The sequence below is a fragment of the Anolis sagrei genome, chromosome 5 (assembly GCF_037176765.1).
Source record: "Anolis sagrei isolate rAnoSag1 chromosome 5, rAnoSag1.mat, whole genome shotgun sequence".
Lineage (NCBI taxonomy): Eukaryota > Metazoa > Chordata > Lepidosauria > Squamata > Dactyloidae > Anolis > Anolis sagrei.
The window spans coordinates 66907481-66923172 of NC_090025.1; the positions used below are offsets into that span (position 1 = coordinate 66907481).

General features: G+C 38.1%; 1 protein-coding gene across 15 annotated transcripts in view; it reads right to left on the minus strand.

The window, feature by feature from the left end:
- Nucleotides 1–2600: 2600 nt before the first annotated feature.
- SORBS2 (sorbin and SH3 domain containing 2) overlaps nucleotides 2601–15692 on the minus strand; it is a 222447-nt gene continuing 209355 nt past the window's right edge. For 14 of the 15 annotated variants that reach the window (XM_067468738.1, XM_067468740.1, XM_060778608.2 and 11 more), the window contains 3 exons: nucleotides 12268–12317; nucleotides 8256–8362; nucleotides 2601–5459 (listed from right to left, as the gene is read on the minus strand). In XM_067468738.1, coding sequence (XP_067324839.1) covers nucleotides 5398–5459; nucleotides 8256–8362; nucleotides 12268–12317 — 219 coding nt within the window. In that variant the 3' untranslated portion in view covers nucleotides 2601–5397. The remainder of the gene's footprint in view (nucleotides 5460–8255; nucleotides 8363–12267; nucleotides 12318–15692) is intronic. The other variant, XM_060778609.2, reaches the window with a different exon arrangement.

A 15692-nucleotide genomic window follows, 5' to 3' on the forward strand; every position in this document is an offset into this window, starting at 1 on the left:
AGAGACTTAGTTACTTAAACAAGCAGTTCCACTGACAGTAAAGCTTTTATCAACTGTGAGATTCCTTAAACACACTGCTCTATCTTTAGAAACAGTAACACTTGAGAACAGATCCCTATCTGTCTCTCCCACAGGGCAAATAAGCAGTCTTATACTTTTCCTCAGTATAAACAGACAAGTCTTTCTGTTACTGATCCTATCAATACAGTAACCCTAGCCCTTGTCTGTCTGCTTATTCCCTATTCTAAAGGCTCACTTAAAACTTTCCTTCCCTGTCAGATCCCTACTGTAACTTCCTATCTTAACATTTCATCCTTCTGTGTCTGATGTCAAGACACTTCTCCCTCTCTGTCAAGAGCTGACAGCTTATTTCCCTCTCTCAACCGACTCCTCCCCTAATTGCTATACCCAATCAGGAGTCGGCTTGACTCCTCCTCCTGTCTCTGCCTGCCTTCCAAGATGACAGCTACTGTCATGCAGGCTTCGGCCTTGTCGTCTTAAAGGTAGATTCCACTACAGTTAACCATCAGCTGCAATAAATCTTGCCAGCTGAAAGGTTGACAGTTTGAAGCCTGGGTCAGGGTGAACTCCTGGCCTTTAGCCCAGCTTCTGCCTACTTAGCAGTTTTGAAAACAGCAATGTGAGTAGATAAATAGTGGGGAGGTATTTAAGGCACCCATACCAGCAATTTGATCAAGAAGTTTATGAATAAAATTCAGCAGGGAAAAGGAGCAAGACGAGCACAGCCTCCAAGATGCTGTAGATGTAAAAGCCTATATATTAGGCTGATGCATAATTTGGAATAAAAAATGGAATTCGTATCTGATTTGTTAAATCAGCAAACAAAGCTATTTCCGAGGCATGCAGGAAAGATGGTGGTGGTGAGGATTTAGAATTTGAATCACTTACCCTTTTTTTTAATGTTCTGTATGTCTCCCAAGGTCAGTGTAATGTTCACTTTAACCATTAAGAAACTTTGGAAAAAGCCAAGTGCTTTTTCAGTCTCATTCCCTGTCAGCGTTGCCATAAGGGAGCTGTGGGTGTTACCAATTACATCCATCTTAACTGTAGTTTGGAAAGGCCAGGCCCACAATAGTAGAGAATTGCAAAGGCCCTGCCATAAACTACATTTCCCAGAATGCAAAGCTGCTTAGGACTCAAATGAGGCTGAAGGACCCAAGTGAGGGCTGGCCTTGAAGTCACTGGCAGAGTTAGTCTAAATAAAATAAATATCTGCAAAAAAGATAGAAGTAAGTAATAGTATTTGTGCTAAGCTGAAGCTATGTGTTTGTGTGTCATAAAGGGATTTGCTGTTGTCACTTTTTGGGAAGATAAATTGTTTTGATCTAAACTTTTAAAAATCCCCCAAAATCTGTAGATGTATGAATCTTTCTGAAACTTCGGGGATTGATGTCCTTGTTACCGTGTGCATTGTATATAAAATTCAAGTAGACAGTTCTTGTAGTTTTTAAAAAATGTTTATGAAAACTTTGGAAATTTGCCAAAATTCCATGGATAAGTCAAACATTCAGAAATTTGGTGAGCTAACTGTGGCAAATGTGCTTTATCACTATAGCAAGTTTCATCAGGATTGCTCAAAATGAGGATGAAAGAAGCCTCTCAAGTTTTTCCACTGACAGTGCTGTTTTCCCTATTGCACAATTATGACTGCCATTAACGAAGTACTTACGAAGATTCGTAAGTTTGATGAGAGTTCTGAAATTTTGACCACCAAAATTTTGGAAAGACTTTAGAAATGAAATGTCAGAACCCCCTATTTTTGGAAGGAGTTTAGAGCCATTTTAATGGATCACACATGCATTCTATATATACCTCTATCTATGTGCAGTTGTCTGTCTTGTCAGTTTATAACAGCATTAAATGTTTGCCGTAATCCGTTTTGGGCAAGTTTTTGGGTCAACGGGTCCATATTCATGATGTTCATTGCTTTCTCAATCCATTTATCAATTGTTCAAACAGAACAGATTGGAACAAGTTTATTAATTTCTTAAAAAGAGAACAATTACAAATGTTTATTAAAGTCGAATAAAGAAGTTCCTAGGGCCAATATAAGACATTTGTAAAGAGACATATACAATAGGAAGAAAATGTAGGGTAAAGGAACAAATAATACCACACTAAGCTATCTGGAAGCAATAGGAAAAATGTATATATGTGTGTGTGTTGTATAGATATACTTTCTTCTTCTTCTTCTCTCCTTCTCTTCTCCTCTCCTTACCTCTACAGTCCTACTTTTCTCTAAAACTATGTTCACCCACTTTCACGGTATTAAGAACCAGTATCATAGTTACGTCAATGACATTTTATCTATAGATTTTTTCTTTCTGTGTTTAATGTGGTCTATGTTACTCACCAATAAAAATGAATTTTAAAAAAATGTTTGTCGTGTATGTATTCTGTGATTTGCTCTGAGTCCCCTTCAGCGTAAGAAGGGCAGAATATAAATACAGTAAATCAATCAACCAATCACTGGTGACACTGGTTAGGACTGATGGGAATTGCAGTCCAACAATATCAGGTCTACATGATACCCACCTTTGCATTGCTGTATGGATGATCACCAAGAAGACACAACAACATATTCCAAGCAATTTTTATTAGAAGTCTATTCAAGGAAAAAAACACAGAGACCTTTTGCATGTAAGAATTCAAAGTCAATTTACCTGAAAGCCAGGTATGAAAAATCTTGTTCTATTAAAATCAGGTAACAGAGTAGAAACAGCGATTCTTCTTCGTCGTCTTTTAAATATCACAGGCAACAGACATGTAAGTCTTCCATCATAAATGGCATCAAAGATAAGTACTGATTTCACTGCAAAGCTCCATGCACATCTAGTTTATAATGGAAAGCCTTTGAAATATAAAGCTTTTGCCATGTAATTTGCAGTAACCAAGGTATGCTGCACAAAGATGTTTCTCTATCTGTCTCACTGACATTTCTCCATAATAAAGACATATGTACATTTTTAAAGATTTGGCAGGTAAAACCATATTATTATTATTACTCATAAAACTTTTGCGTCAAATCCTATTTTACAGAATTGCACTATCCAAATGTGCTTATACACTGAAGAGGGAGTAAAAGAAAATGAGAAAACGAAGCTTTATTAGTGGAAAGGGGTCGCTTGAAGAAGATCAGATACAGAACTTGATTTTTACTCCTCCAAAAGAATCAACGATAAAATGGCTCTGTACAAAGAAAGCAAACGTATGTACAAAATGCTACAAACTACAAATTTGCAAGATCTGTCCTTTACCACAAGAGAAACGTAGTAAACGCCTTTGCTTTGTTGCCTTCTATAAGGTGCCAGCAAAACCAAACATGGACTGCTTTGCATAAAGCCATAGACATAGAAAGTCATGTATTTTTTCCCATCATACACTATTTATGCTTGGGTGCTGCGTATAGAAAACAAACATTGTGTTCAAATACTTCATACTAATCCAAGGATTTTTAAAAATCCACCCATATGTACCTGTTTTCATGCTTGTGCCTTTTTTATTTCTTTGCTTTCATGTAATATTGCTAGAAAGAAAATATAGCTCAGGTCCGTTTCAAAAATGTGCAAACACAAAGTAGCAAAGTAATTGCGTATGTGATACTTTCTGTGGACTCCTGCTCCCCACCCTAGTGCCTAAATGCAATGCAACTAATTATTTTTCCTTGCTGAAACTTCACATGAAAAATAAATATTAAATATTAGACTTTCAGGTATAGTAGAGTCTCGTTTATCCGACATAAATGTGTCAGCAGAATGTCAGATAAATGAAAATGTCGGATAATACGGAGGCTTCTGGGAGTTGAAGTCCATATCTCTATCCTGGCAGAGATTAGAGGTGAATGAGTTTTCCTTGTTTGGTTTTCCAGACACAAGGAGAGAACTCACTCACCACTGATGGGAAAAAGAGCAACAAATAAGGAATTGTAATGAAACTCCCATGTAGTCATGGCCAACCTTCCAATTTGGACTGAACCATTGCTGCGCATGGGGAAGGAGAGACAGAACCATTATGCTCTGGCTCCTCTTTCCGAGTCTGCATACCGGCCAAAATGGGGAAGAAAGAAGGAAACTAAAACATGACCTCTAAAGGGGACATGCTGGAGGAAAAGAGAGGCAGGGGCGTTGGATAAGAGTGTCAGATAACACATAAGGTTGGATAAGTGAAGGTTGGATAAGTGAGACTCTACTGTACCTTGCTTGTGAAACATTGTTGTGAAATGGCAGAAAATATTCACTGGTGGCTTCTATTACAAATGGTTGTAGTTTCTGTGTATTTTGTGTTTTTGACTTCCTTATTTCGAAGCAGCAAGCATAATTTCCTTTGGATGAACTTCAGATGTTAAAGATATGTACAAGTATCAGACTCATAGGAAGAAAAGTCTTGTAGTCTCCCATTAGAACAATAACCGTGTTGGGAGCATCCGCTTCTCTTGGATAGAGAGGCACATGTTTCTGAGTAGGACACTCTTTCTTGCACTTCCTGAATGTGTTCACATCACTAATATATGACAAGAAGGCTTGCTTGCACATTTTCCTTATGAAAGAAACCCCAGTACAGGGAGATGTGTGTCCTAGTTCAAACAATACGTGCAGAAACAGGAAATGCAAGCTATGCTTCGTAATTGGAACATATGTGACGCTGCCTTCTATTTGGAAGAAAAAACATTTCCCCCCAATTTATAACCTTTCTCCATTGGCCCAAGTATTATGAAAACTGGGAATTGTGAATCATCCTTTTGAACAATTTCTGATTGTAGTTTGAAAATCACTCTGCCTATGCTGCAACACTGAAGGTCATGGAAACCACTGATTGTTGGAATTAACTTATTTTGCAAATTGGTAAAACCAGGCCAATGTTGTGAAACAGCAAAACGAAAGCAACACACACTGCTGAACTTTAAAAGTATGTGAAAACTTTAAAAAGTGAAAAGAGAGACCACAACCTGCACTCCTTATGAGGTGAACATATACAACTAATTTTCATAAGGATGTTATGATCTGATTTCCCCCCAAATAACATTGGTAACTCCTTGAAGCATTGTGATGCACTTTGCCATCAAGCTTTTTCTTGTATGTGTACTTCAAATGAGGAGGGAACAGACAAGGATTGAATGCACAAAAGAAGATACACTAGAAATCAGACTAATTCCTCTTGTTTCATAAAAGCTCAGCTATCTGGTCATAGCTGTTACAGTAATACTGCTGGCTGGCGGGTGAAGATGTGATGGTGGAGATGGACTAGATGACGTCTACCTGGAATTGCAAAGCAGGAAAACAGAAGGCTGGTGGAGCATGTTTTCTAGCAGCTTTATATGCAGATGTGTTGCAGAGATGCAGCATAAATAAGTAGGATAAAAACCAAACAAACAACATTTCACAGCCTCTTGACATAGTTTCCAGGGAAAGTACCAAAGAATTTTGTTCTTCTGGAGGTTCCTGAAAGTAGAAGTAATACATGAAATATGGCAGCAGTAGAAGCGTATGACATAGGATAACCTTTACATTTATGTTTAGTATGTCTCACTAGCATATTCAGTGCCACATCATTTGGAAAACATGCAGCGAATTGCACAGCAAAGGGATTCCATTGCTATAAAAACATATGAAATATGGAGAATTGTGCTCATATCACAGGCAATATAGACCTTTCATAAGAGTGGCTCATATTGCTGAAGAGACAAGCTGGCTTGAAACATTTAAAACATGGCTCATTTCTTCAGCAGTGTGGCTTGAAATATGTCTCATTCTTCTCCATTCATACAAAATATGATGAATTAGGAATTTTGTTAGTGTATAACTCAGGTGTGGGCAAACTTCCTAATTTGTGGGCCACATGACAGGGTGGGCAGGTTGGGAAGGGAGGTTCTCCCCAAGCCCCCTCCCTGGTTTTTCCTGCCATTCCTCTTCTCTTTCAGAGGCAGAAAGTGAAGGAAAGGCGAGAAATATTTGGATCCCAAAAAGGGTTGTCCTTGGTCAGGATGAGATGGTGGATGGGAGAGAAAAAGTATATCCATTAGACTGTATGGCCTACTCTTGATGTATAATCCTAGAATCCAAGAGCTGGAAGAGACGCCCAAGGGCCATCTAGTCCAGTCCTGCCATGCAAGAGGGCACAATGAAAGCACTCCCGGTAGACAGCCTCCAGAGAAGGAGATTCCACCACACTTGGAGGCGGCCTACACCACTCTCCAACAACTCTTAGTCTGAGGAAGTTCTTTCTAATCTTTTCAGTTGAATCTCTTTCCCTGCCATTCGGAACTATTGCTCATTTGTGCCCTTGCCTCTAGAGTAGGCGAAAGTCAGTTTTCCCCCTCCTCCTCAATGGAGCACCCTTCTAAATCTTGAAACATGGTTCTCATATTCCTTCTCTATCTTCTCTTCAAGCAGCTAAACATCCCCCAGGAGGAAAGGAGGAAGGAAAAAGAGAAGGAAAAAAGAAAGGAAGAGAAAGATGGAAGGGTGGAAGGGAATGGAGGGAGGGAAGGGAGAGAGGGAGGAAAGAGAGAAGGAAAGACAAAAGGGGAAGAAGGAGAAAGAGGGGGAAGGAGAAGGGAAAGAGGGAAGGAAGGATGAAAGGATGGAAGGAAAGGAAGGAAGGAAGGAGGAGGAGGAGGAGGAGGAGGAGGAGGAGGAGGAGGAGGGAGGTATAAAAAGGGAGGCGAGGAAGGAAAGGTGGGAGGGAAGGAGAGGATAGTGTGAGAGAGGAAGGCCTGAGAAAAGAGCCCAAGGGGCTACATGCGGCCCCCAGGCCTGAGTTTGCCCATACCTGGTATAACTGCAACTCAAATACTATTGTGTGTGTGTGGTGGTTGGGATCTGATTCATTTTCTTTGACACAGATTATATAATATAGACTGAGTATCTGTTATCTGAAATGCTTGGGACCAGCATTTTTTAGATGTAGTATTTTTTTTTAAAAAAAATGGAATACCAATATTTGCATATCAATATATAATGAGATATTTGGGAGATTGAACTCAAGCCTAAACAGGAAAGTCATTTATGTTTCATACACTCAGTATACACATACTCTGAAGGTAATATCATACATCATATTTTTAACAATTTCATGCATGATACAAAGTTTTAGGCACAAAATTATCAATAGAGCAAAGTGTTACTATCTCAGCCACCCAGAAGGAGAATTTTGGAGTAAATGGGTTTCCAGATAAGTGATGCTTAATCAGCATGTGTTAGTAGCATGTTTTTCAAGGTTTTCACTACTACAAAGGCTTCTACTCAGCAACTGCTAGGCAGTGCATTTCATTTCACACATCAGTCGTCTAAAGATGGACGAAGATCTCCATTCACAGAAATGGAATGGGCAGTTTCATAAAGGTACGTGAAATGCCTCTCTAACAAATTTAATGGGGATGCTCACAATGACCAGAAGTACTTAGCAGGTGGCAATATTAGGTGCTTACGAAGGTCCAAACCAATGGGTTGGGCAAAATGGGGCTGAGCACACTGTTGCATTTAGAGGAATGTACTTCATGGTCAAATAATCAGGAAGGCGCCTTTAACACAGTGGTTCTCAACCTGTAGGTCCCCAGATGTTTTGGCCTACAACTCATAGAAATCCCAGCCAGTTTACCAGCTCTTAGGATTTCTGAGAATTGAAGGCCAAAACATCTGGGGATCCACAGGTTGAGAAACACTGCTTTAACATGTCCGGATCTCACTCACCCAAAGTACATATCCTGCCAGTGAGTCTCTTATGCTCAAGGCCCTGAATCTCCAATATTACTGAACAGGGTGCTAGAATTGTAACTTGACATTCTTAAAAAAAACCTTTGGCCAACAGCTCCCAAAATCCTCAACCAGCGTTGCTACTGGCTATCATGGCTGGAGGATTCTGGGAGTAACAGTCTTTAAAACTTATGTTTGCAAACTTATATTCAAGAGGAAAATGTTCATGAACATGTGAGGTTATATTTGGGGCTCCTACTATTCATGAAGCAGTACAACTACTCTTGAAGTTGGAGCAGGACATAAGTGGGAGTTCCGATTTGTAGCAGAAGGTGATATGTACTGAGTGTGATGAGACTCACAAATATACATTCTGTCTGAAAGGCATGACAGCATAGCTATCTGTTTTGAGAAGACGGTTAGCATCATTCCACCAGTCACATTAGTTTTCTATATAGTTTTAAAAAAGCAAATCATTTCGCAATGCAGCCACAGAGGTATTACACATAGCCTAAAGCATAACTAAATTTGAAAGAAACATACCCACAAACCATCCATCATCACACTTTTCCATCACATCAATGACATCTCCCTCTCTGAGCTCCAACTCATCTTCGTTCCTAGGAGTATAGTTATACAGAACCTGAAACCTTAAACAGGACAAATGGACGCATTTAAACGAAAAAACTGAGCACCTTAAATGTTCACTAAGCTAGAGAAGCTTATTCATTAGTCCTTTGTTGACAAACAAAAAAAACCAAGAAAAGCTACTCATAAAATTTGTTTAAAACGAAACCATAGAGACAAAAACCTCTTTCTCAAGCAACCTACAATCTAGTTAGGCAGAATATGGACTACGGAATGGACTTAGACTCTGACCCTGGATGGTGTGGTTAACATTGAAATGTATTTTAATTATGTTTAATAAGTATTCATTTTAATCCAATTTATTTTACTTAACATTGCATGTGTAAAGCACTGTTGGAGGTGCCACATGTAAGCTGCCTTGGGGTAGAGAAAAGCGGGATATAAATAAAGTAAATAAATAAATCTTTGAATTCAGTTCGACTAAAATGCATTCAATCCAAATACTCTGGGCTGGGAATTATTCTGAGGTATTTAATTTGATTCACTAGAAAACAAAATTGTGCAATACACTACAGTTCTGTTAACACGTGTATTGTGCAGAATCATTGCAATTCTAGAGTTCATATCTAGACTTAAGATACAGAGAAAATAAAATTCAGGTTTTAATTATAACTATTATGTCTAAAAATCATACCATCAGCTGTTGAAGCACTGTTCTCAACCTGTGGGTCCCCAGGTGTTTTTGGCCCACAACTCCCAGAAATCCCAGCCGTTTACTAGCTGTTAGGATTGCTGGGAGTTGAAGGCCAAAATATATGGGGACCCACAGGTTTAGAACCACAGTTCTAGTGGGTCAATATTGGCTGGATCTTGTCTTTTGCTGCATTATGGGAAGTAACCATAAAGCTTCTGTGTAGATGTGAAAATATAAGGTGCCAAGTGCATTTGTAAATATGCCCAAGGAGTTGTGATTGATCTTACTGAATACATGTTTGCACAGAGGCGTTTTGTGAAAAATGTGTCAATTGGTGACCTACTTAGCATTCACATTTGCATTTCAGAAAAATGCTACACATGCACTGACAGATGCCTAACAAGTTTAAATTCATTTACTAATGCAAACACTGGCGTGGGCTCAGTGTGAAGAACTGTACAAAAACACAGATTCTACGTTAAGTGCAGTGCTAGGTAATTTTGTCTTGCATGGATGATTTGTTCAGAAAATGCACCCGCTATTTCTTACACCTACGGCAAACTGAATAGCAGATTTTGTTTAGTGCTGTCAATTGTTCCAAGAGATTCACAGAGAAATCAAAATATATTCTTCAGATTTAATATCTCTAGGCTCTGAGTCAAAATCTAGTTCAGGTGTACAATAAAAAAAGATTTAAGCCAATTTATTTCACATGGGCTAAAATTATTTTGGTTGACATCAAACGAGATAAAAGGCTTAAGGTTTAGATTTTAGTCTTAGTGCAATGTTGAAAAGGTTGCTACAGATTCAGATTTGGTTTTTAAGCAAAGGCAGTACAGTTAATATCATGGTTGATGGGAAGACGGGAGCAGGAATAAAACCATTAAACTTCTTTTTCATGCTTGTTGTCACTAATTCTGCATTGATTTATTTTACAAGCTTCCCAGGGACAGGATTCCTTCCACCACATGAAAAGATAGCTTTTCTTTCAACTAGTAATATACTGAAATGGCTACAAAAAAACAAAACAAAAAAACCCCCAGTAACCTGGACGTCAGTTGGATACAGTGCAATATGTACAATCTTTACTCAGAAGTGGACCATATTTTGTTCAGTGGGAGTTACTTTCAAGTAACCATGGATAGGATAGATGTCTAATGTAGGTCAAACATAACCAGGCATTCACTGTGTGAAGATGGCATAACTTGCTCAACATAAGCAGATTTGGATCTGATCAATGCCTGGCTGGAAACTTTATGGACTTTATGAACTCATCTTTGATCTCCACAATGAAAGAAAGATGGAGGAAATACACTAAATATAGAAATGATCACATTTGAGCTGCTCTTACATATTGGCCAAGAGGCTCAGATGAAGTTCAGAAATTCCTCATTGAGACTTTGCCTCTGCCATTAACTAACTCGGGTCCCTTCCACACAGTTGAATAAAATCCCACATTTTCTGCTTGGAACTGGAATATATTGGCAGTATGTACTCAGATAACTAAGTTCAAAGCATATATATGTGGGATTTTCTGCATTGATATTCTGGGTTATATGGCTGTGTGGAAGAGTCCTAGGTGGCCTCACATAAAGTTTCTTTTTCAGTTTCAGTCCCTCAATCTGAAATTAAGAGTGAATTGAATTACAGTAGGCCATGTACTATACATATTACCCAAATTATGAATATTTAAACCAATATTTTGCATGTCAGGAATATATTTTGGTATTTGTTTCATATTTATTTTATTCAGGCATTTCTGAGAATATGTTGCTGCCATGAAAAGAGGGATTTTGAGTGAAATCCATACTTCAGTTTCAAAGTTTTCCCCCTAAGTATTTTCCACCAAAAGCACAAGGGCTGTGTAATTACAGATTCTGGTTCATGTCATGGTAATGTATCAGCTCTGTTTAGTTGCAAACTATTAAGGTATCCAAATTAATCACTCATTCTGCACAGATTTTTTTCAAGAAACTTCCTAGGGACAATAATTCCCTCTTTTATCCTATTTGTATTCATGTTTGTTAATATATAATGAATGGGGATGATTAAGACTGGATTTAAACTGGTCACTTTTCTTGAGGATTTGAAATAATTATAACCCCCTGGACTGCAAGTTGCATTGTGACCTACAATCGGCTTGTAAAGTTTTCATCCAAGTCATTACCTTTTGCAAAGTAAGCTCCCGTCTTTTTCCTATTTTTAACTAATGTGGCCACCACATGAACTAGATTATTCATACTGTGTAGACGTGTGTGAATCCCAAAGGGAAATTCATTCCCCATCCTAATTAAAATACAAACTATCATTTCTAGCATGAAAATTGTGCTAATTATGAAAAGTGAATGTGATCTGCAATTTGGGAGTTAACTGCCAATGCTAAGAAATATTTACAACAGCTTAATTTGCACATTTTTTCCTTCTATATGCTTGAATTTCTGCTAACATGGCAAAGTTATTCTCAGTGGCAATGAAACATAGTTTTAAAAGAGTTACAATACTCAGCCAATAAATGTTTACTGCTACTGAGTAAAGGAGGCAATGGGATCATGTAAATACAGCTAGGCTTTGGCTAGTGGTTTCCAAACTTTGGTCCTCCAGGTGATTTGGACTTCAGCTCTCACAATTTCTAACAGCTGCTAAACTGGCTGGGATGTCTGAGAGTTGAAGTCCAAAACATCTGGAAGACCAAAGGTTGGGAACCCCTGGGTTTGGCTTTAGGACCCCAATGGGTATCAAAATCCATGGATAGTCAAGGTCCATTAAGGATAACCATGGAACAGATTATATATAAAATGGTGAACAACTCAAAGATGATTTCTGAGCTGTGATTGGTTCAATCCATGGGCGCATTGCGGATATGAAGTGCCAACTGTTCTTGCACAACCCCAGTAGCCAAAATCCAATAGTGTACTAACATATCTGATACTGGATTTTCAATGGAGCATGACTACAACTCTCCTGTTACTCTTTCACAGCCTCACTCCTCTTCTACATATATAGTTGGAAGCACTTTCCATGGATGGTGTTATGAGTCATGAATCTATGTGTGAATCAATGGTAATAAGGAAGAGTCTAAAGTGAAGGAGAAATAGCCCAGGTTCAACCTCTCCATGATGCTACCTCCCATACAGTGCAATAGAGCATAATACTAGAGGAAAGCATAAGCCACTTTGGCAGATAGTTTCCCAGATGGCTAATGTTCCTCCTGTGCCAAATCAGAAACTTGATACTATTATTTACATAAGAACTTGAGTAGATTCAAATACTTACGGTTCCCCCCCACTGTGTATATTTTCATGAGCAAACACAGGGCGCTGTGGCTGAAATGAAATGAGTTGAAATGTAATAAGAGTATTAACTGTTACAGATTTAGGTTTAAGCTTAGCACATGGGTCTGTATAATACGGTGCTGTAAGGCCACACACAGCTCACCAAGTACTTCATAATCATCCCCCTCCCCTTGTAGTTCTGATCTGCATTAAGAAAAATGTTGAGAATTAAGCTGCTGATGGATCACAATACAAAACTACACACATCTCAGAGGGTTGTATGTAATACAGGGCTGACACAGTAGTTGTCTTCATTGCACATAATCCAAAAACAATCCAGTTAAGGCATAAAAGTGTAAACTTTTACAGTTCCTTGAAAATCCTATGCAACATGGAAGCTGGTGTTAAGTTAACTCTTTTCAGCTTAAATCCCGCCATGCCAAAAAAAAGTAGATAAGTTTTGGCCTCTTCCTCCTACTAATATTCTTAGTCTCACATATATCACAATTCCACTAAATGAATAAATGGATGAGTGTATAGTTGTAACATGAAGAAAAAACAAGTTTCAGAGAAGAAGAATTTAAAACAGTCAACAACACTGATGGGACATACAGCCGTTCCTCGCGGAGAGCTCAAGACAGCATTCTTGCAAAAGTTCTCTCTCTGACAAATACTGAATAGATTCTACAACATGCTGAGTTTGATATGGTTCACTTGAGAGGACTGTGGAATTTTTTTGTTTGTTGGTTTAAATACTGCCCCCAAGGAATGCAAAAGGAGCAAAACAAATTCTTAAAAAGAATGCAGATAATTTATCAACATCGAGCCTTATAAGGAGAAAAAATGGCAAGTATATTGAAAAGATGAACAGAAATGTCCTTCTCCGCCCCCAAGGTCAGAGCTAATCCAAGTTTTGAAAAGCAGGCTTAACACTTCCAAGAAATCTGTAAAAAAAACAAAAACCTGGCTTTGATGAATGATAAAATAAATAAAAAATAAAGCTGGAAGAGGTTTAGAAAAATGTATCTTTGAATCGACAGTTTATAAACCATTGCTTTCCTTTCACTCAAAAGATCCAGACTTCAGTGAGCGGCCCTTGGGTATATTTATACAGCTCTTTTGAAGTCTCTCCGTGGTTAAAATTGATTTTGATTATGAATTTATAAATGGTTTACAATTGACAAGCAGGACTTTGTGTGATATGAATTCAAGTACACATAAGAGCCACATAACTCTCCAAAAAGAGGTAACTGCACAAAGTTTGCATACATATGTATGTCTATCATGTGTTTGCTTGTAAATTCCGTGTGTGGAATTTATTGTTTGACATGGAACAATGATCACCTGTGGGGACCAACCCTGAAGAAATGGAAATATTAATAACTTTTTTGGAAATTGATAGATTACATGGGATAGCAGAGGCAGTGGTGGTCACCCTTGCATGTCTTAATTCATAATATCATTGGATTCTAGAGATGTCTGTCTTATTACATGGTACATGAATATAGAAATATTCATGTACCATGTGAGTATAGAAATATTCATAATCAGGGGTGTTCAAAACAGAAGAAATGTGTTGTGTTTTGATTTCAAATTTGGCCACCCCACCCCATGTCCTGTTTTTGGGAAGATTCTTCCCAAAAACAGAACTCCGGATCCCAAATTATGAATCCAAACTTAATCTCCTGAAATCTTCCCAAAAAACAGAACCGGGGGGGGGGGGGGGGGGGTGAGACCAAAAATTTGAAATGAAAACAGAATGGATTTCACCCCTAATTATCATGCAAATTACTGTCAGTATTCATCTAAACTCACACTTAGGAAAGCAAAGTTTTAAGAATTCATCTCTGGCTGTCCTTGTGATAGACACAAAGAAGAGAGTAAACATCACATGGCCTTTGCATGATCCAAACAATGATTATTTGAGTCTATTACACTTACTTTAATAATATGGGACATGATACAATATTCATAATTTCATGTTCCACTGATTTAAGAAAGATGGAAATAAATATTGTTCCTGGTGAAGAAATGCTTGGAATTCCTATGTTATTTCTGACATCCAAATAATGGTGTTTTTTTTTTAAAGTTGCTGTGAGTTTTCTGGCTGTATGGCCATATAACAGAAGCATTCTGGAATATGGAGAAAATACTTCTGGAACATAGCCATACAGCCCAGAAAACTCACAGCAACCCAGTGATTCCGGCCATGAAAGGTTCTGACAAAACAGTCTTTTTCTTATTTTAAAATATTTTCAGTAAACTCTAGTTATTGCCGAAGGCTTTTTATTCCCACTTACCCAGGTGGCTTTATTTTTAACTTAGTACATTTTGCAATGAAATGGACTGGTTACATGCCTGTGAGTTTCTACCGTACCAGAGCCAGTAAAGATGACAGCTCTTGTTTCCAGGAGACAGATTCAACAGAGATGTCATGGAGGGAAAGAAGAATGTTGGCACTAAATAAAAATAACCCCAATGCTTTACAAGTACAATATGACTGAAGAACTTTAGCATTTGAATTATAAAGTGGCTGAATGGAAACGAATGAAAATCAATTTAGGAAATGTTGTATGAAGACAGATGTGACATAATCAATGGAAAGGGGACAGACACTAGGGAGGGAAGCAGGGAGAAAAATCAAGGATATGGGTGAAGTTAAAGGAAAACCTATTAAGATGTAGAAAAAAAAAAGGAATTGGGAATACAATATTTTACGCAGTCTTGAGTTAAACTGAATCAAATGGAACTTAATATGATGCCATTTTGGCTAAATTGTGCCCAGATTTGCTAAGCTGTAGAAAGATATGTCACTAGCCACTGAACATCTTAATCACCCATCGTAATCCTATGCAATAATATTTTAGTACTTTAGACACATAAACCCAAAAATGTAGTGTGAGAGACAGAACATAAAGCACACTAATCGCTCCATATACTAATGTTACGAAATCATATTCATACTAATAGTTTGAAAGAGCAGCGTAACGTCAAAACTTTTCAGGGAAGGAAAATGAAATAGTCATTCTAGATGGTTTCCTGTCAGCACTTGACCATAAGAAATAATAATTTTTTAAAAAAACCAACAGTTTTCAGGTTTTCTGCAAAACCTGCTTAACAGGAACACTGTCACACCAGATCTTGGATTAGATCATGATTTTTGTTATACTGAAAGCAGATACACTGAAATCAGTACCATAGCTGCAACGGTCCCACAGATCTCAGTGGGTATACACTAACTATAAATCAACACACCCATGACATTTTCCATTAGGTACATAGCCAGTCCTTAGGAACATGTATCTTATGTGCATATAGAAGTGGTTCCCAACCTATTTTTCACCAAGGACCACTGTGACCAGGGACCACTCTCCAACATTAGGGTTACAAATCAATTTTTGGTCAACTTTAGATTCGGTTTGGTTA